The sequence below is a fragment of the Acipenser ruthenus genome, chromosome 23 (assembly GCF_902713425.1).
Source record: "Acipenser ruthenus chromosome 23, fAciRut3.2 maternal haplotype, whole genome shotgun sequence".
Lineage (NCBI taxonomy): Eukaryota > Metazoa > Chordata > Actinopteri > Acipenseriformes > Acipenseridae > Acipenser > Acipenser ruthenus.
The window spans coordinates 27,385,361-27,406,548 of NC_081211.1; the positions used below are offsets into that span (position 1 = coordinate 27,385,361).

Sequence of the window (21,188 nt, forward strand, 5' to 3'; positions counted from 1 at the left end):
CTTGCAATGTAAACCCCCAGTCCCTACTTGTGACAGGACTTTCAACTTTCTCTTGTTTATTTAGCAGACGCCTTTATCCAAGGCGACTTACAGAGACTAGGGTGTGTGAACTATGCATCAGCTGCAGAGTAACTTACAATTACGTCTCACCCGAAAGACGGAGCTCAAGGAGGTTAAGTGACTTGTTCTGGGTCACGCAATGAGTCAGTGGCTGAGGTGGGATTTGAACCGTGGACCTCCTGGTTACAAGCCCTTTTCTTTAACCACTGGACCACACAGCCTTTCTCTGAAACATACTTGCAGTTGAAGATGGATGTAGATTTACTATGTCTGATTACCTTGGCCCCACGGTGACATTGTGTACTGGTTTTCCCTGTGTCCCCCCCCCCCCGACATGAATGGCTCACAAACACTGAGAGACTTTGGGATGCACTGCCCTGTTTATTTACATAGTGTTGTGGGACACCCAGCGACTTACACAACAGTCTCACTGCAGCTCCGTCGGTATGGCTGAAAACGTTTCCTTCAAACCAAACTTCCCAGCTGCTTGTAATTCTGCTGCACACTCCACAGTCTACCATTCCTGTAACTGATCAAGGCAATCTTATGTAAAGAAGTAAGCCACAGACAACTTCTATACTATAGTCTTTCATTTTAAAAGTTAGTGTTCATTTAGTATAAAACCATCAAATTAAAAATAAGGAGGCTTGATGTAGTCAACTGAAATGAGTCTACCCCTTCCCTTAATGCTGACTAACCCAGTTGTTGCATTTCTGGATTTACTCAGGGGTGGGGGTGGGGGTGGGCAGTGCCAGGGTCATTCCCCAGACGGGCGCAAGATAAAATTATTTGTTGCCCCCCCCCCCAACTGTGGGTGGCACTGGGGGTGGGTGTAGGGGGCTGTGAGAAAAAAAGCTTCCTGTCTGCAGGAGGATCCCTCCCTCCCTCTGTCTCTCTCTTCCTCTGTCTCTCTCTCCCAGTCTCTCACATTCCAGAGCAGGTTACTGGAAGTGACTGTCAGAGTGGACAGAAATAGAACAGAATTATCGAGCACCAGGGTGGGGGCAGAGGAGCATCATGGGCCAGGTCCTGCAGGCAGGCTGGGATTGCCCAACCCCCACATGTTCCTTTGCAGTTTATGCTAACACTTTATAATAAGTGCCTGTAATTCATGTGATTGAAATTATATATAAACATGCATATTATTACCATTTACTACTATACAGCCTGGCAAATAGTTGTAAACAGGTAATGGACATCATGCATGTAACCTGCAATACCAGAGTTATTTAATGAAAGATTTGCAAGCATTAACAGTAGTATTCAAATATGTAGTAACAAACACAATACTTTGATTAAATGACCACTTGCTATTTAAACAATAAAAAGTTGTTTTGCCAATATACTATATGGCCTGTGCACTGTAGCTAATATTGTAAATTCATAGTGCACCATAAATATAAAATAAATATTTGGTACACTGTAGTCTGTGTAGCAAAATAAACAGAAAACATTGATTTTTCCTAGCACTGTTCAGACTATATTTTAAGTTTGTTGATGGGAAATCATATTTTATTATTATTATTATTATTATTATTATTATTATTATTATTATTATTATTATTATTTATTTCTTAGCAGACGCCCTTATCCAGGGCGACTTACAATCGTAAGCAAATACATGCTTTGGTAGAAATGCATATGTGCATGGGTGTGGCTTGCCTGCTGTTCCTAAATGTCCTTACTCATTGAGCAAATGACATACTAGAGAGGGCATCAATTTTGTCCTGTGCAAAACCCCTCCCTGTAACTCGAGTCCTATCCAACTTGGTGTGTCTGCATTTCGCTGGCATCAAAGGGCCCCACTGCTGCGCGCGACTGCTACAAGGCTGACTCGTTACGTCATACCGCACCAAAAAGAGAACAGCTGGGGGGCTGCTCTGCGGCGTCTTGACATTTCGAATCTTCTGGGGAGCGGCTGTGTGGTACGGACTGCTGAAATATCGCTTTGTAGAGCAAGCGAAGGACCGCTTTCTACCTTGTAAGTACACGTTACATTTCTTCCAGCCTGAGGATGCCTTGAAGCTCAGCTGCATTGCTGCAGAAGCATGTGGTACAGGAGTAGAACATGTTTTTACAGCATGGGTAGCGAGTTACAAAAGTACCTGTAACGTTTTTGTATTCTTCTGTGACTCTTCTTCTTCTTATTATTCCTATAACACGAGTAAAAAGCGGCCAAGCAATTGCAGTGCTTGCAGCGTCACGGGTGTAATGGTACAGCCTGGCTGGCAAGATGCAAACGACGAAAATACTAATGAAAATCATGATCAACTGTCAATCATTTGACCTGCCCTGCCTGATAAAGAATAATGCAGCTGTCAATATTTGATTACTGTAGTCACATATGTAGTTTCAAATATTAATTCGTTTTCTATGAATTAGTTGGGAATAGAGAAGAGATCCATGTCATTGGTGTGTTCCTTTTGTCATGTGTGCCGTGTTGCTGCCAAGTATTATAACTGAAAGCATGCATTCAACGGCAGAAGTAAAATCCTGCCTCAATAGCACTGTACCAACACTGTTCAAAGCGGCTTTCTGTTCCTTTGACAAAGGCAGAGTATGGATCATTTTAGTTGCAAAATATAAACTCAATTACAAAATATATAAATAAAATAAGATGAAACGTGCAAAGTTAAGAACATTATTTAAATGTTTTTTTTTTTTTTTTTTTTATTGTATTTCTTTGCATATTATCTACATTTTGAAACTACATTTTTAAGAACTAAGCTGATTAAAACGAAACCAATCAACATTGGCCACCCATTCTGTGGTCTGCTAATAGTTATTTTATAGGGTGTGGTTAAAACCATGAAATACATTATAGTCTTCATCTTTTACCTCACTAACCTTCATAATAAATCAAACAAATGCAAATAAAAACACACACCTGTATATCATCATTGATACTGAAAGGTTACAATTGTAGAAAACCTCAGGGTCTTCAGAATGCCCACCCCAGTGAGTTCAGTTATGTCAGTTACCCATTGGTAATTATTATCAGTTTTTTTTTTAAACATATATTTATATTAAATAAACATTAGACCATTATATTTCCATTTGAAGCCATCGATCAACATGCATCTGGAATATATAATAAAACGATGATATCGTGGATATTGGAGCTAGTATACCACACAACAGCAGTCAAGCAGTGCTTTGTGTAAACACTTGGTCATATTTTCAAAGTGTTTCCTTCCTTCTTTAATGAACTTCTGTTCTGTGAAAGGAGAAAGATCATGTTAGTTTTACAAAATGAGAAACTTAAACACATGGAGAGAGCTTCGTTAAGAGAAGTAGAATTATATCCCTTAGTGGTTGGGTTCTAGTTTTGTAAAATCAGCAGGCGTTTTACTTGTCCAGTAAATGCTTTGAAAATACGGTCCTTTTATTTTAGAGTGGGAAGTTTATGTCATAAAATGTAATTGCCCAGCATAAAGCCTGTTTGTTTTTTAAAGGCTAAGCTTAGGAATACAGAGCAAGTCACCTTTTTTATCCAAAAAAGGCCTGAAACTGCTGTAGCAGCTTCAAGTGTAAAGGTTTGGCATGCAGCCCATGCATATGTAAGCTTGTCACGAATTGACAATTTAGCTGCTGGATTTATTCTTCTCCAAACTGATTGCGATTGTAGAAAACTGCATTGTGTTATTCAGTGCTGTATGTTAAAAGCACAGTTGTATGAACTGTTATTTTACATTTAATAAAACATTATTTTTTTGTTATTGGATCTGGACTGGGCAATGAGCCACAGTCAGATTTTCCAGCAACGTGTCTTTCTGGGAGGAACAGGCTGCATAAGGAAAACCCTAAACACTGCATTCACTTTTTTTTTTTTTTTTTTTAAGGATGAAATTATGCAGAACTTTGCCTTCAAATTCCATGCTTGCTATTCACATTTTCCAAGTATTTACACTTGTAATGATAGTACTGATTAATTAAAACAATAGAAACATTATTATTATTATTATTATTATTATTATTATTATTATTATTATTATTATTATTATTATTATTATTATTACTATTATTATTATTATTATTATTATTATTATTATTATTATTAGCAGTAGTAGTAGTAGTAGTAGTAGTAGTCGTAGTAGTTTTATTGATAATTGTTACCATTGGTAAGGGTGTAGCAAGACTTGCTTAGTATCATTCTCAACTGAAGGATATTTCTCATGATTCCTGACTGTGATGTTTCAGGCTACACTGGTTTACAGTGGTAACATGTCACCTTTTCACTTCTAAAGTGCCAGATAGTATAGATACTATTGGGAATGTATACCAGAAACATACTGTAAGTAAGCATACTGTAAGTCCCTTTCATGCATCATGCTCTGTTTTCTCAGTTTAAAGGGACCCCACACATAGCAGAAGCTGTCTAGTTTTGTATCTGTCTGCATTCTTCTTTGAGACGCTGCAGTATTCTCTTGCTCTGCCCTTGATGCAGTACAGATGTCTGGCCACTGCAGCAGAGCAAAGAGCTGAACAAACAGAGAGCTCACACACAGCCCATCATTAGAATACATATTCAAGTCATTTCAATTTCACTGGTTTTAATGAAACATTTTCAAATTTGCAGAATTACTGTTTGACCGAATTGTCTCTTAATCGACCAGACGCCATGGCACCTAAAGGAAAGGTAAGAAAGTGTTTTGTTTTAGAGATGTCTTTTTGTGTTGGGGTGAGGTTTTGGAGATGTCTTTTTGTGTTGGGGTGAGGTTTTAGAGATGTCTTTTTGTGTTGGACCACGGATTTGCAAAGACTATCTGCATTGGTAGAACAAATAGTTTTAATAATTTGCCTTCCAAGATAATCAGCAATCACATTGATGACAGACTGCGTCAATGTGCTCCTCATGTAACCTGTGTAATGTAAGGTGGATGTGAACAGGCTCTGACATCCATGCATTGTACATCATTGTAGCTATTCTCCTGCACGTCTCCTACGCCAGGATTAGTTTTCATTTTCCAGTTTTAGTTTTCATTTTAATGTTTTACTTCATCCTCTTATTAACTTATTAACAATGACTGGCTGTACTGGACATATTTATTTGTAGTCCGTAGCAGTCGTAACAGGTGTGCCCCATTTGGATTTTTTTGCACGACTTCCTGTGATGTTCAGATATATATTATCAGGACCATATGAGTTCAGTGTCAGCTCTGCAATAGTCTGCATTTCTTTAAGGCAAAGTGGTCTCAGGGGAAATCAATGGGGAAGTGGCTGCAGCAGTGACTCAGCTCTGTGTTTGTGTGGGAGAGGGCAGCAGGCAGGCTCTGGAGAGAGAGAGAGAGAGAGAGAGAGAGAGAGAGAGAGAGAGAGAGAGAGAGAGAGAGAGAGAGAGAGAGAGGGGGGGGGGGGGCGGCACGGAGAACGAGCTGTGAGTGGCAAATGAGAAAATACATACATGAGATTCTCTGCTTCTTCTAGAGGAGGTGGGTCTAGATTACTGGATTACTGTGTACAGTATGCTGTGTGTAGGCAGCTCATACTGGACCTCTTGTTTAGCTGACACAGACTGACCCCTGTCATGTGCTTTAATTGTTTTCCTGGGAATGTACCACCTTGACCGGAGCTCCATGAAACCAAACCCTCTTAACCCTAAAGCTCCCATTGTCCACCGATGCTGTTGATAAATACAGATACAATGCATAATGGATAGCGGTTGTGTTTATCCTCCATACTGATGTGCAACTGAAGCTGAGTTACATGCCGTCCTGATGAAGGGGGCTTGTGATGTTTAAATGAACCCTATAGAATCCCAGAGCAGCTGTGAGTAACAGGACACCCCCACACAGACACAAAGGAGCTGCTGAATAAACCAGCAGCCGTCCAGCCTGACAGGTGTCAGCTGTCACATGCTCTCCTTCCACAGGCAGGTCTGGCCACTGGGGCAGAAGGGAATCAGGAATCATGGGGGGACCCAGGGGCCATCCACTTGAAATGGGCGCATGTTTTTTGCACCAGCAGATGCTTTATAAGTGTGCAGGTTGGGAGGTCTAACCAAAATCAGACCATAAACATACCAATGTGTTACTCTCTTTAGAGAGTCAGCACAGGATCACTTATATAATTCAAAAACACATCAATCAAAGGCTAGTCAGTTACTTTCGTTAATGGTCATTAAAATGATTCTGGAATGAATGAAAAGCCCAAATCGTTTGTAACTTCACTGGCATGATTAAAATGTAGAAACTTATTAGCATTTAGAATCCAGTATGGAATGTGAACAGTCCATTTTGTGATATTGTAGATAAATCAGTGGAAATCCATACCTCTGCTGATCATGATCATATTAACTGTCCCTCTGCACAGGGTTCCAAGTACAGAGGGACAGTGGTGGAGTTCCCAGACTTCAACCCCTCCAGTGATGCAGAGGTGCTGTACAATGCCATGAAGGGATTAGGTGAGTACAGAGCTGTAGCCTTGCAATAATCCTGCAGACAGGACATTGGAGTTTGAGTGTTGGTGCTTCTTCTGTAACTGAGCTGGGCACAGACATTCACGTACACTTGAATGCAAATGCCTTGGGTTTAGTTTATGATAAATATCAGTGTATAGTTAGTTGTGCTTTGAAAACGCAGCTCTGCTCAATTGTAAACGGAACGCGGCTCGGACTCAGTGTGAGTTTTAACATCTACATGGCTCTGCCTGTGACACTGTAGAGTAACTTCACCTGGCTTTACCCTTTACGTTTAGCATGGTTTAGCTGCACAGTGATTTAGCATTTAACAATGCTTTCCCATGTCTATACTACCCATGTATTGTTCCCAATCATTGCCCATGCTTGCTTGCGCTTTACCATGCCATCACTATGATTTTACTACACTTTGCTATGCTTTTACCACTGTTTACTGCAGTCAGCTTTTATAAGGGTATAATCAAAGACCACACGAATGCGTAGTGGACACCTGGATGTGATACTAGAGGTTCTATGTTGGGCTTTAATACCAGAGCACCAGAACGATCACTGTGAATAACAAGGGCTTTCAGAGATTCCCTGTGTTTCATTGCAGGCAGTGACAAGGAGACCATTGTAGAACTCATCACCTCCAGAAGCAATGCTCAGAGACAGGAGATCTGCGCAGCATACAAATCCCAGTATGGGAAGGTAGGGGAAAAGGAATATATAAGGTGAAATTACAGCATATATATATATATATATATATATATATATATATATATATATATATATATATATATATATATATATATATATATATATTTATATATATATATATATTAGCTCAAAGAGCCAGCTGCCCATATATGTGGTTTCTATTATTCTCTAGATGTTGTAAAATAAAATCTGCAAAGTCAGATTTTGTTGTTCTTACAGAAGTTTGTCTGTAATTTTAAAAAGTCTGTCATTGTGCTAGCTCTGAGGTAACACAGGGGTTCTGAGTCACTTCAACACCCATTCTCTAGGACCTGATTGGTGACCTAAAGTACGAACTGACTGGAAAGTTTGAGCGCCTGATTGTCGGATTGATGAGACCGACTGCCTATCACGACGCCAAAGAAATCAAAGACGCCATCGAGGTGAGTCTAGTGCTGAACAGACAGACAGGTCTCTTTAAAATCAACATGGGTCCAAGCATTGCACTGGCTGCCAGCTGGGTGTATCCACATGTTTTATAAATGCGCCCCACGTTCTTGTTGATTGTTTAATGAGAGCACATGATGTTGCCTGGTTCATTTACGTCCTGTAGCAGCATGAGTCACATCCTGCCCACTGCTCAATTAAAGACTTGAAAAGCCATTCATGAATAATGGACTTATTAACGGATTGTCTTCTTTCCCAGGGTATCGGGACAGATGAGAAGTGCCTAATTGAAATCCTGGCCTCCAGGAACAACAAGCAGATTCATGACCTGGTGAATGCATATAAAGATGGTAAGAAACTTGACTACCTGACTGTACAGATAGATATATATATATTTAATTGCACTAACCTCCAACAAGTATTGTGATCAATGAATGCGGTGCACCTGGGAGTCTCAGTCCTTGCTCACTAAATATCTCGGTATCCCTGAATAGATAATCATCCCATCTTCAAATGCTGTGATAAATATTTTAATGAGCAATCATCCCACAATCACAGAGATAATTAAAATACAGCATTATCAATTTACTACCAATGCTGTCTGGAACAATAGTGACTGTCAAGACTGAGACCATATTGAGTTATTTGGCAGAAGCTCATTTTTAACTAAGAACAAATGTCTCCTTCAAAGTGGCTTGAAAGTGTAATTAGCTATTGCTATTGCCAAGTCTTTTATGTGTTATTTCTCTTGCTCACAGCATATGGTAGAGACCTGGAGGCAGATATTGTGTCAGACACCTCCGGCCACTTCAAGAAGATGTTAGTGGTTTTACTTCAGGTATGTGATGTGTTTCCGTAAGACTCCGGAGCCTGTTCCAGAAGGTGTCTTCGTGGTCTGATGCCACTTGCTGTACTAACTGTGGGATCCTTCCACAGGGCACTCGTGAGGAGGATGACGTTGTGAGTGAAGACCTCGTGGAGCAGGATGCCCAGGTCTGAGTCTCACGAGGAATTGAGAAGCTGAAGCTTTCTTATAAAGCTGATGTTTCAGGAAACATGCCGTTCTAAATCTCAGAGCATCTGTCCCTTTTTCTAATGTTTTGTGCATGGGAAATGTTATGGTTCTCCTCCTCCTCTTATTCAGTTTGCTCTCACTGTCCCCCTCAGGACCTGTTCGATGCTGGTGAGGTGCAGTGGGGCACAGATGAGGCCAAGTTCATAACTATCCTGGGAAACAGGAGCGTCACTCACCTCCAGATGGGTATGTACCTCATCACATACTCACAGACTTGAGCCCGACTCCGAACAGATCACATTAAAACTACACACGTGGGCTTTCTTGCATTCTGGTAATGGAGTACAGTCCCCCGACATCTGTGTCTAACTTGTCCAAATGTTACAAGCAAGCATGCACTGCAATTGGCCTTATTGATGCAACAGAATAGAAGGTTGAATGGGGAGGTTTCCTCTCGTAATGGGGCGGAGGCTGGGAGTGAACCAGCGACCCCGCGCACCGCAAGCGAGCATTTTAACCACAGTGCAAAAGAGCCGGGCTCATCTGCATTCGTGGTTTTAAAGCTTTTAACCTCATCTTATGTCACAGACAGGAGACAGGACAGAATCTGTAACAGCAGTGTAGACTCAACAGTTACACTCTGAAAAAAATAAAAAAATATATACATTCTGCAGCTGTCCTTGAATGCAATCTCTGAACTCTTTTAAGTTTTGCAGCATCACCAGTGTACCTTTTTTACGATTTGTTTTCCAGTATTTGACAAGTACGAAAAGATTGCAAATAAGGAAATAGAAGACAGCATCAGGGGCGAACTGTCTGGGGACTTTGAGAAGCTGATGCTGGCAGTGGGTGAGAGTGCTTTGTCTTACTCTTGTGATGCAATCCTAAGGAATGTCAGGCATGGACAGTGTTTTAATGTAGCGCAGTATCAGGGGCAGACTGTGACCCCAGTGCTTGAACCCGTTTCCTTGCTCTGTGTTGCAGTGCAGTGCATCAGGAGCGTCCCCATGTATTTTGCAAAGCGGCTCTTCAAAGCGATGAAGGTGAGATTCTAATGGAAATGTAAGCAGATGTTGAAAATGGTGTGTCGTCTTTGTGCTGCTGCCTTCGCACTTGCTTCAGGTTGGTTAGGAGTGAAAGAGTCACCTGCTCTTTCCAGCCAGTAAGCAGAGAACCGATGTCGTTTTGCTTTCCCAATGTAAGTGAATGATACAGGCACCTTGAAAAAGCACCCCCCCCTCAGTCTCTCTGGTGATTGGTTTATATGGGTTTCATTCTATAAACCAATCAGATTGTTAATACTAATCCGGGCAAAATAAAAGATTCCTAAAATACACACATTATTGAAAAAACAGGTGATAAAGAATCTGAAAAGTTGTAATTCGAGAGTCTAGTTTCTGCATGCTGTTCTTTGTACTTGAATATAATGTGTGTCATTTTCACTTGCTCTTTCCCCCAGGGCTTGGGCACTGCTGATAACACCCTGATCCGCATTATGGTCTCCCGTGCGGAAATCGACATGCTTGATATCCGAGAGTTCTTCCGGCTGAGTTATGAGAAATCCCTTTATAACATGATCAAGGTAAGTAACAATATAACCTTGATCCCTACCTTCCCTAGTTTTAATATGAATATTATGATGAGGATTTTTAGTCAGTTTGGAGTCATATTGAAGCCAAATAAGGCTAAACAAGATAAATATCACAGTACAACTATGAGGTGTAAACTTCACATCACAATGCTAACAAAGGTTACCGTGGGGGGAAAAATGCCAGTGAGACCATCTTTATATACAGTACCTGGTTCAGGCATCATTTTACTACTGTTTAAACTTTTAAACTACTGCACATGCCCTAATAAAGTGCCATGAACAAAATAATAATAACGCAGTTCAAAGAGTCCAGTATAATATAATAATACTGTGTGCTTGTGTGTTTGTTTCCAGGACGACACTTCTGGAGAGTACAAGAGGAGTTTGCTGAAACTCTGCGGAGGAGATGATGAGTAAGTTCCTTTTACTCCCCTGTACCCCTGAAAGGGTGAGCCTGTTGATAGTGAGGCTCAGATCTAGAACAGCCACGCAATGGAATCTACAGCTACAGCAACGTGCTTTACAACTCCTAACATTCCCAGATTTAGTTTCAGCCAGCCACATATTTAAAAATGCCAACATTAAACATCCGAGTGTGAATTTGGTCGAACATGCAACTCTAAGTATTTCTCAAGCATTTGCTCATGTTGTTACTGCAGTTCGTAGCTGGACGGTTGGTGACCTTGCGGTATAAGAACATGCTATCATTTTGATCTGCAGTGGGATCTAGCCCTATTCAGAGGTATTGTCTGTTTACACATTTTGTTTCAGCCTTGCTGGCGAGTTCTTCCCTGAAGCAGCGCAGCTAGCCTACAAGATGTGGGAAGTTAGCTCCATGGCCCGCGTGGAGGTTTGCTCTCTCTAGCCCCAGCAGAAGTTGCTGTGACCTGTCACTGCTTGTTGGCTTGCACTGAGCTCCCTTTAACTTCATTAACACAGCGTGCTGAGCTCTGCCTGTTTTTTTTTTGTTTAGCTGGCTAAACACTGCAGCGTGATTTCTTTTCTTCCCTAACTCCCTTCTTCCCTGAAGTGCCTCAATGCTCTTGTGTTTGAATTCAGAATCAGACTTATTCTGTGTCTTCTTTTAAGAAAGATGGCAGGGTGCCTTTTGGCTTGGTGGGGATTTGCTCTGTATCCGTCCCTTTAAGACCCACTCATGACTCAAAACACGATGCAAGACCTTGTGTATCTAAATGTATACATATATAGGAAAACCTCATTGAATATCCCCGGTAAACACAGATAAATAAAGCAAGTCTTGAAGCTGAACCTGCTCTCTGCATCCCCTTGGCTTTGTCACACCCTGAGCTGGCTTACAACTCCCTGCTTTCTCTTTTCTCTTGTTATCCTGCCCGCGTTTAACCCAAGCGTCCGCGTTGTTGCTCTCACTACAGCTCAAGGGAACGGTTCAGCCAGCTGCAAACTTCAATCCAGACAGTGACGCTCAGGCCCTGCGGAAAGCCATGAAGGGATTCGGTGAGTTCCCTTTTACCCGGAAACACCTGAGAGGCGTCAGGTCTTATTACCGGTCTGCTGAGCAAGGACTCTGCTTGTTGTTTCAGGCACTGACGAAGACATCATTATAGACATAGTCACCCACAGGAGCAACGCACAGAGACAGGAGATTCTACAGAAATACAAATCCCTTCTGGGCAGGGTAGGTAGCATTATAAAATGCTATTGGTAATTAAGCTGCAGATGATGCCCGTAAAGATGTATATATGTGTGTATGATTTGTTTCCAGGACTTGATGGCTGACCTTAAATCCGAACTGTCAGGAAGTTTGTGCAGACTGATCCTGGGGCTGATGATGACTCCAGCCCAGTTCGATGCTAAAATGATGAGGAAAGCCATGGAGGTGAGAGCAAGACGTTTTGACATAAATAAAACAGTGTGCAGATCAAGAAGCAGTGCCAGCCTGAAACAAGAAGTCAGAGCAGTGATCACAGCATTGCTCTAGCTGCCTTGAGTAACAGCCACTTACCCTAGGAGAAACAAGTCTACAGAGTGCTGAAAACACTAGCAGTGGTTTCTTATCTCATTCCACCATCTTCCATGTGAAATGGAATCAGATTTCATACTGTACCTGTGATGGGATCTCACCTCTATGCTGTGGCTTCCCTCACACATCAATACCTCCAGGGTCCCCATGGTCCAGGTGTGTTTTCCTGTCACCCTTTGTTCAAATGTGCTTGTCCTGTGTTGCAGGGCGCTGGCACAGACGAGAAGGCCTTGATTGAGATTTTAACTACGAGGAACAACCAGGAGATCCTGGCTATGAACGAGGCTTACAAGGAGGGTAGGAAAGACTGTAACCCCAGGATTACACAGGGAGATCCCTTAGAAACGTTTACCACAGTATTGTGCATGGTATCTATGCACCTTTACCATGCTTTTCCCATGGTTATCCTATGCAATGATCATGTTTTTTTGTATATGCTTGACCATACCTCTCTGTGCTTTACTATGCTTCCCTATGCTTTACCATGCTTTCTCTTTGGATGGAGGGATGGAGTGGAATCCTGTTTTGCTGCGCCCTTTACAAATGTTGTGTAGCTATCGTAAATCAAAGATGCTTTATTCACCAATAAGCAGAATCCATTGTGTACATTTGTATTTTTTTAAGTGTATCAAATGGATATGCAATATGTTAAAATGAATATTGAAGGACATTCTATTTGTAAAGGATATGACAAAACAGGATCCCATTATATGTGTGCATATATGTATAATCAAAGCCAGAATAAACAGTTACCAATTTAACCAGAACACTGTAAAAAAAAAAAAAAAAAAAAAATAGAACCCATATCTAGGTTTTCATGAATTAGCACATATATTTCTGTTGACATCTCACAGTAGGCCTGCAGGGGGAGCCTTTGCACAGCACCCTCGACAATATTACTGTCTGCCTAGCTCCTCTGTCCTCCTTCCTAATTGTTTTTTCTTCCCTTCTCCTTCCCCTGCCCCACTGCCCAGCCTACCACAAGAACCTGGAGGACTCCCTCACCTCAGACACCTCAGGCCACTTCTGCAGGGTGCTGGTCTCACTGGTGCAGGTACACGCATGCCTCAACGGCTCATTCACAAGCATTTCACAGTCAGAGGAACAATCCTAGTAACAGACAGTGAAGTGGGGAGGTTGAAAATCCATTACAGTAAAATGTACCACCCTTTCAACCCCTCCCTCCTTCCTCACCTTCCTGTACCTCCCCTCACCCCACTCCTGACTACCCACCATTAAAAGACTAATCACATTCACAGGTGTTGCCTGTCCACTCTCAGCTCTCACAAGGAGAGGCTACCCCCTTTCTAACTGATATAACAATACCAACATATGCAGTTAATTAGGAAACTGGCCAGGAATGTTTGCATACTTTACAAGCCATTTCTCTGGCTTCAGTTATTTAAGCATTTCATAATGATTCACACCTGCCCTCTCGTTTCAAGACATTGATTGAATGCTACCAGTTTTCTGTGCTGTACTTTTTGGCCGTACTAAATGGCCAGCAGGGGTATAGTTATGCTACTGTAAATGTAACAACACATCCAAAAGAAACTGTGAATGATTATTGCTGCAGTGCTTCCCTGTGAACTGAACTGCATGTTTTCTCGTTGCAGGGTAGTCGAGAGGAGGGGCCCGCTGATCTTGCAAGAGCCCAGGAGGATGCCAAGGTAATCACAGCTGGGCAGCCTATCAGTCCTTAATTACACAGGCAATTAGATTGCCATTTCAAAATAAAACACGTGTCTACAAACTCTGTGTCGTCGTCAAACCCCCCCCCCCCCCCCCCCCCCCCTAGAAAAATGACTTTTTTTTCTTAGATCTTTCTGCACCCAGTGGAACCTGGTAATGTGTCGGACACACCCTTTCCACGGAAGAGATTTCAATGTTGTTCTCCTAATCACGATGCTGGGTTACTGTGTATTTCGGTATTGCTCAATCCCTTCTGAAGAGGCTGAACTTGTGCTGATAACTTCCAAGCGTCCCGGTTGCCTGTTTTAAAACTGGGCTTTAGATTATGTGTGCTGTTTTTATAAAAGCCTGCGAAGCTGTTTGCAACACCAATGCTTCCTTCTTGTTTTTCATTGTGCAATCAGATTGTAAGTGAAGCATTGGTAAGTATGGGCTTTAAAATATCACTTTCAGTATTTAACAGCTTGAAGGGGGAGCTAGCTATTTAATGAGAACTAACGTCTTAGAATCAGTGCCAGCAGCATTTCTCGATATTGTTTGTTGTTTGTGTTTGTGTGTTTTGTTATTTCACGTCTAAAGCAGTCCAAAAAAAAAAAAAAACGTGATCTCAAACCATTTCAGATCTGGAGATGGAAACGCTTGTTTTTATGTTTCTTTTTTCAGTCTGTGGTTCTGATTTTCATTTTTTTGTCTGACCTTTGATTTGGGTTTTATATTGCTTAAGCACAGTCTCCTGCCTCTGGTATAAGACTGTCTTCTGGGTATTTCTTATGAACCTGGACCACATATCATATTACAAATCATTCTTAATTAAGGGGTCGAAACTAATACAGACAGCAGCATCCAGAACAATAAAATCCCTGTATTGTGTAACTTGTTTAGGAACTGGGTGATGCAGTCAACGATGAGTCCACTTCCATGGAAACCAAGTTCCTGAGTATCCTGTGTACCAGGAGCTACCCCCACCTCCGCAAAGGTACAGAGAGTGTGTGTGTGTCCCAGACTGAGACTTCACAAGCTCTCTTTAAGCAATGTTGTAGGATCTCACTGTTATGAGCTGGAGAACAGTACATCTTTAAAAGCACACCGTTTTGCATAGATTCAGATTTTAATAACTATTTCTGATTTTTAATAAATGTTAAGGGAGCTTGAGGTTCTCTATCTATTAATAGACATACCCGGGTGTAATGTGTGTAATTATGAGGGGACAAAAGAGTGATGCCATCTGACATAGGTTATCAAAAGTATAAATAGCTAAATGCATTGCATTCCCTCAAATTTAGCATATTTTTTTGGTGTAATATTTGGAATTAAATATTAGAAAACTGCATACTACTTAAGTTATCAACCCTATAGTGGCGTGATCTTCTTCGACTGCACTGTATTCTGAAATATGTGCTCAGTGCTTTGTTTGTGTGCTTCTTCTCAGTGTTCCAGGAGTTTGTAACTTGCACCAACAAGGATGTGGAGCAGGTCATCAGGAAGGAGATATCCGGCGATCTGAAGACAGCGCTCATTGCTATCGGTGGGTTCCTGTCTGCAGGGCTGCTCGGGATAGTGGAGTGGCATGCTTGCAGGCTTATCACCAGGGTTTGATAAGCAGGACCTGTCTCCTCTCTAGAACTGGAATGACTATGCATGTGGAAGTGGCATCACTGGTCTTATTAAAGGGATTTTAGCAAAAGGAAGGTATTGAATTATTGTGTCAGCTGCAATCACTTTAATTTCTTAAGGATGTATTCCTAGTAAAAACCATTAAGAAACAATTACTTGAAATACATTCTGTCCTGCATATAAACAGTATTGTCTAATATGATATATATATATATATATATTTGTTCCTTTCCCAACTTCTTAATACAGAAGGTTACATTTTAAAGTACAATAAGAATAATAAGAGACATTTACTCCATGGTAACTGTGCTTAAAGGCAGGAGCAACTACAGAAAAGATCTGTTACACACAGACAGCCTTGTTCGGAATACCACCAGTGCTATTTTTATACATGATTTCTGATTCCCTCCTTTCAGTCCGAAGCATTAAGAACAAGCCTTCCTACTTTGCTGACCGACTCTACAAGTCTATGAAGGTAATGACCTCTTTACTGGAATCAGAGTTGGGTTTTAGCCTCAGATTCTTTATGTGACGCACATTGGATGTAACGCTGTGCAGTGTAACGCCCTGACAGGTGCACTCTTCCTCCTCAGGGACTAGGCACGGACGACCGCACCCTCATCAGAGTCCTGGTATCCCGAAGCGAGATCGACCTGTTCAACATCCGACGAGAATACAAAGAGCTGCACGATGTGTCCCTGCACGAGAGCATCAAGGTCGAAGCGCTCTGTGTTAGTTATATTTTTATACCCTACAGTGAGAGGGAAATGGTAACCAACCATATAGGACTGATCAGTGGGGCAATGGGAATCAGCAGTGGTGAAAAAGTATAAGTGTGTCTTTCCTTCACATAGCCCTTTCTGTCACCATTCTGCAAACACAGCAGCCATTGCACGCTTTATGTTTCAGCATGATTGGGGTTGTTTTTGTTTGTTTGCTTGTTTGTGCTGAAGACCTATGTGATAAAGACCAATGACTAAAACATCCACAAACCCAATTCCCAGGAAACGCAGGAGCTGAAACCTTTGCCTGCTTGACACTGAAGAACAGGAGACTAGCGGAACCGTTTGTCGAATTGTCTGGGTTTAGTATTAAGAGTTTACATTACAAAAGCAGCCCTACCTTGATGCTATAGTAAATGAGTTCATAAACAGTATGAGCTGGCAGGTATAGGCTATTATTGTGACCAGCCTTCTGCTTTTAATAGAAGCACCGAGCCACTGTGGGAGTGTGGCACAGACCCTTGTTCTTATTTTGTATTTCGTTTGTCCCTGACACTATTTTGAGCTGCTTCAGAGGCTGCTGAACTGGGCCAGGCGCTGCTCTGTAGTTCAGTGACGTGGACCAGTGTAGCACAGCTGTCCAGGAATTCCCCCAACAGAAACCTCTTTTCTGATTGGATGGTTTTATTTTTAGCTCCATGTATGGTAGGAAAGCGTGTTCGGTTTCCTGTTTTGAGACTTTCCTTTCACATGTTGGCCCCTTAAGGGGCTTGTTTGCATGCACTCCCTGTATTCCAAATATCTGGTTAGTGTTGACAATTCAGCTGAGATTGATACTGGTTGAATTATAAAGAGCTCTCTCTGTTTTCAAAAAACAATATGCACAGCCCTCAGCTGACTGACTGCTGTATAGAAAGTAGGATGCTCTTTATAATTGTGTTTAACTTGGCCTTTCACTTTAACAGTTTTCTCTCTTTTTTTCTTCTAGGGTGATACGTCAGGTGACTATCGCAAGGCCTTGCTGACTCTCTGCGGTGGAGAGGATTAAAACCAAGAGAGCAGAACCCTTTGATAACCTAGAATATCATTAGAGTTGTGCACCAATTCCCCTTTACTTTACAGTAAACCATGAAGGAACTGCAAGATGCACCCACAAGCTGTGTAGCTGGGAATTCTCAGCAAAATCATCTTAGAGTTTATACATATTTGGTGGAAATCTGTAAATTACAATTTTCAGGATAATAATAATAATAATCATCTTTTTTATGTTGATCTATAAAGATACACATGAGATAAACTTATTATGGCTTTTTACTAGCTTCAGTGCTTTGCCAAAAAACAACACTTGCCTTACACTCATGCTGCCTCTGTGCTAGATACCAGCTAGTTTTCTGTACCTCAAAGTGAAATGCATATGAAAAAGGCAGACCTTATTCTTGGTATAAATCTATACTTTGCTGCAATGCTGTGAAGTTTAAAGAGTTTAAAGACAAGCTTCCCGTGGCTGTATTACAACATGAATGATTATTGTGAACATTTTCACATTTCTGTTATTTCACAGAAACCTACACTGATAATGTGCAATTTTAAAGTGTTCAACTAAATGGTGAAGTTAAAAAAAAAAAATCTTTTTTTTGTGTGTGGGAGTTGTACAGTATTTTACCTTTAGAATAGTGTGTGTTTCTGTGTGTGTGTGTGTGTGTGTGCGTGCGTGTGTTTGTGAGTCCTGTTGTGCGTGCTGTTATGCACATGTTAGTACTTGTAGGCCTGCAGGCCACAGAACTGACATATATTCTGTGTTATTCTAGAATGCTGTTGCGCTTTCATACAATCAGAACATCAGTTTTCCCTGCTGTATGTCATGAGCACATTTATGACATCTTGTCCTATTGGATAGTCATTCATACCCAGTCCTTCACCTGCTGTACAACTGCAATATGTTGTGGGTAGGGTAGGGCAGCTCTCCCAGATTGGATAGGAGTGCTACAAAGCTAAGCTGTTCAAACTGTATGAAATCATGAAATGACTTCTCATATACAGTAAGGGTCTTCCTGCACACAACGCAAGTACTTATCATAAACCAGAATAATCAATGTGATTGCACTGCAGGATATGCTATTAAACATCAAAAGTGCTTTCTAACTTTTGACATCTGGATGCACTTGAATTCTGACCAATGTGTAACTGCCATTGGTTGATTTCTTATACAGGGCTACTTCAATAACTTTGGTGGAAAATGAAGCCCAGAAGTTTCAATGCATCCTCCTCAATGTAGCCCTCCTTATCAACGGCAGTGTGGTTATAGGGCTGTGTCAGGTTCCTGCATTTCTTTTATTCTCCAGTAGAATCAGCGGAGGCTATACAGGAGGACAGAAGATCAAATAAACCCCTACAGTGCTTTGTTCATGTACTGGCTTACAGATTGTCATCTACCCAGACAACAGTTACTCAAGAATAATCACACAGACCAACAGTTACTCAAGAATAATCACACAGACCAACAGTTACTCAAGAATAATCACACAGACCAACAGTTCTTCAAGAATAATCACACAGACTCATCTTATTCAAAGTATAACGAATCAGAGTATTCTAAGTACTCTTTTGCTTTATTAATGCTTTAATGGTTTGAGCGATTGCAGATCCACATCGAGACCTAGCTTATAGACATTCCAGGCAGTCTGCATACTAACAGCATTAATACTATAAAGCAATATGGTTATAATATGCACCTCTGGTCAGTCCAAGACACCCAGTTACCCTAATGCATACAATACAACATAATCTCCAAAGCTTACATCATGCTTCAATATAGGGGAGATATGATATTCAGGATTATGCAAGAGAGAAGGGGTTTGAGGATCAGTCGTGGCAGCTGAGTAATACAAGAAATGCATAGAGGTAGCAAATCTACAGAGACGTAACTTCCAGCAGACGCTTTCAAACGATGTGCCTGCCTTTGTTTTTCTGCACTTGCAGTTTTGTAGACGTCACCACCCTGTTTCAGTCCCCTGGATGCAGACACATCTCTGTGAAGATCTGCTGGCTCTTTGCACTTCTCAGCCACCGTAATATACAATGTCACGATCATTATGTAACAAATGACATTAATACATGTAATCCTGGGCATCTTGGGAAGTTATTTTGCCATTCCTCATTTGTGGAACAGCACTGATAGAGCAGCATACAGTAATCTCTACAGTAACCACTGCATAGCACCCCTTTTATGCAATGGAAATTGGGGCATTAGGCGGTTCACTTTATAAAGATCTACTTGTCAAGCACCTTACTGGACTGGATTAGAAATGTAGAGGATGGCATATCATTTGTGCATGCAGTGGCTGAGCCCATATGAAAGCTGCAGTGTACTGTAATTATGGTTCCCGATCAATTTAAACACAGGCTTTTTCATCTTCAAAGCAGTACTGTGTGAGTTATAACCAAGCAGTCTGCCTGCAATACGTCTATAATAACAAACACATAGCTGGCATTTCATAGCAAATTGATCCTAATTACATTGATTTAACTTGTCTGGAAATACCCAGCATACACCCATATGGAATTTTTTTTTTTTTTACAAGCTGTAAAATGTGTAATACTGTAAAACAACAGAAGAGGTTACACCCTACTGTGTTTGATTGTTTTATTTACACAACGCAGTGTGAGTAAAAAAAAAAATTAATTAAACAAGCAGTGGCAAAACTTTTAACGTTTGCTTGAGGAAATCTGTAGCTGGCCTGTAGCCTCCGAATCAAAGGTCTCGTTTGTTGCACTGGATTAACCAGTCAAACTACTAATAATTACAAAACATCTCAAAGGTGACACCTAGAAGTCGATCAATCTACAGAGGATTTTTTTCCCCTTCTGTTTTGCTTTCTTTTTCTTGATGGGCTGGGGTGGAATACAACTGTATCTTCCTATATCCATTTCATCATCAGTCTGCTTTATTTAGTAATAAAGTGAGGGAAGGTGGTGTCACACACTGTTGGGTAAGTTCCAAGCTCTGCCTGGCACTGAAGGCAGTGTGTTCTTGGAGAGAAGCTCTGTGAAACAGGAAGCAGCACAATCAAGGGGGTCCTACAAGCAAGCACCAGGGCCATCCCATCTCGGTCCCAGGTCTTGCAACCTCCCAATGCAATCCAAATGCAATGCACGTAGCTATAGTTTTCTCCACAAAATGCACAAAGACATAGTTTTCTCTAAAAAAAAAGTAGCACTTAAAGCCGAATTTACTTTTTTTAAAAAAAACAGGTGCAGTTATGTTTGTTTGGACACTGCAGAGATCCTGGTGGCTCTAACAAAGGATATCGCTTGTACATGGCAAACATCCAAAGCAGGTCGTTGTTGAATCACCCATACAGAAAGCCAATGGAATGAAGAGAAGCAAAGCCTCCAACAGAGAAGTCGTGAACCACACCCATGTTCTGGGATTATCATGAGTCCACGCGAGCATGAAACAATAGATTTGGACACTTGAGGTATTTGTGTGCAGCACAGTTTGAACTTCTCCATTCCGGAGGAACAAAGCAAACGGTGAGACACTGCTGCTCGGCTTTGAGGAACTTGAACAGCCCAAACACGCTACTTTTCAGACTAGGCAGTTTTCATTATCAGTGAAGAAACTCAAGACCGCTCAGTTTCTTCATGTGAGTTTTGTGACGTGGGTTGCTGATCACATTGTTTAGATCCAAAATCTCCTATTGAGATATATATATATATATATATATACTGTATATATATACTGTATATATATATATATATATAGATAGATATATAGATAATCAAAACGCGGTAATCCAGAATAACCTATGATCAAATCCACACTATCATAATGAAATGGCTGCTCATACTGGAGCAGTTGCAGAAAACAAACATCAATATTGCAATTCAATGACAGGGGTGCAAAACGAAGGGTTTTTGTTGATTTCAAAATATTAAAAACACAAAAC

General features: G+C 41.1%; 1 protein-coding gene across 5 annotated transcripts; it reads left to right on the forward strand.

The window, feature by feature from the left end:
• Positions 1 to 1,864: 1,864 nt before the first annotated feature.
• On the forward strand, positions 1,865 to 17,878 carry LOC117413375 (annexin A6-like). Of its 5 annotated transcripts, none has more exons than XM_034022483.3 (26): positions 1,868 to 2,041; positions 4,640 to 4,699; positions 6,373 to 6,463; positions 7,074 to 7,168; positions 7,486 to 7,599; positions 7,863 to 7,953; positions 8,362 to 8,441; positions 8,540 to 8,596; positions 8,771 to 8,864; positions 9,372 to 9,467; positions 9,603 to 9,661; positions 10,078 to 10,200; positions 10,564 to 10,622; positions 10,981 to 11,059; positions 11,604 to 11,685; positions 11,772 to 11,866; positions 11,954 to 12,067; positions 12,418 to 12,508; positions 13,186 to 13,265; positions 13,828 to 13,881; positions 14,308 to 14,325; positions 14,786 to 14,879; positions 15,333 to 15,428; positions 15,934 to 15,992; positions 16,111 to 16,233; positions 17,228 to 17,878. In XM_034022483.3, the coding sequence occupies exons 2-26, from the start codon at positions 4,682 to 4,684 to the stop codon at positions 17,285 to 17,287; spliced, it is 2,022 nt and encodes a 673-aa protein (XP_033878374.3). In that variant the 5' UTR covers positions 1,868 to 2,041; positions 4,640 to 4,681; the 3' UTR covers positions 17,288 to 17,878. The 5 variants fall into 5 exon arrangements, with proteins under 5 accessions (XP_058853066.1, XP_033878374.3, XP_033878373.3 ...); XM_034022482.3 differs by having other exon boundaries at positions 1,869 to 2,041; positions 16,111 to 16,248; XM_034022486.3 differs by lacking the exon at positions 14,308 to 14,325 and having other exon boundaries at positions 1,869 to 2,041.
• Positions 17,879 to 21,188: the final 3,310 nt, after the last annotated feature.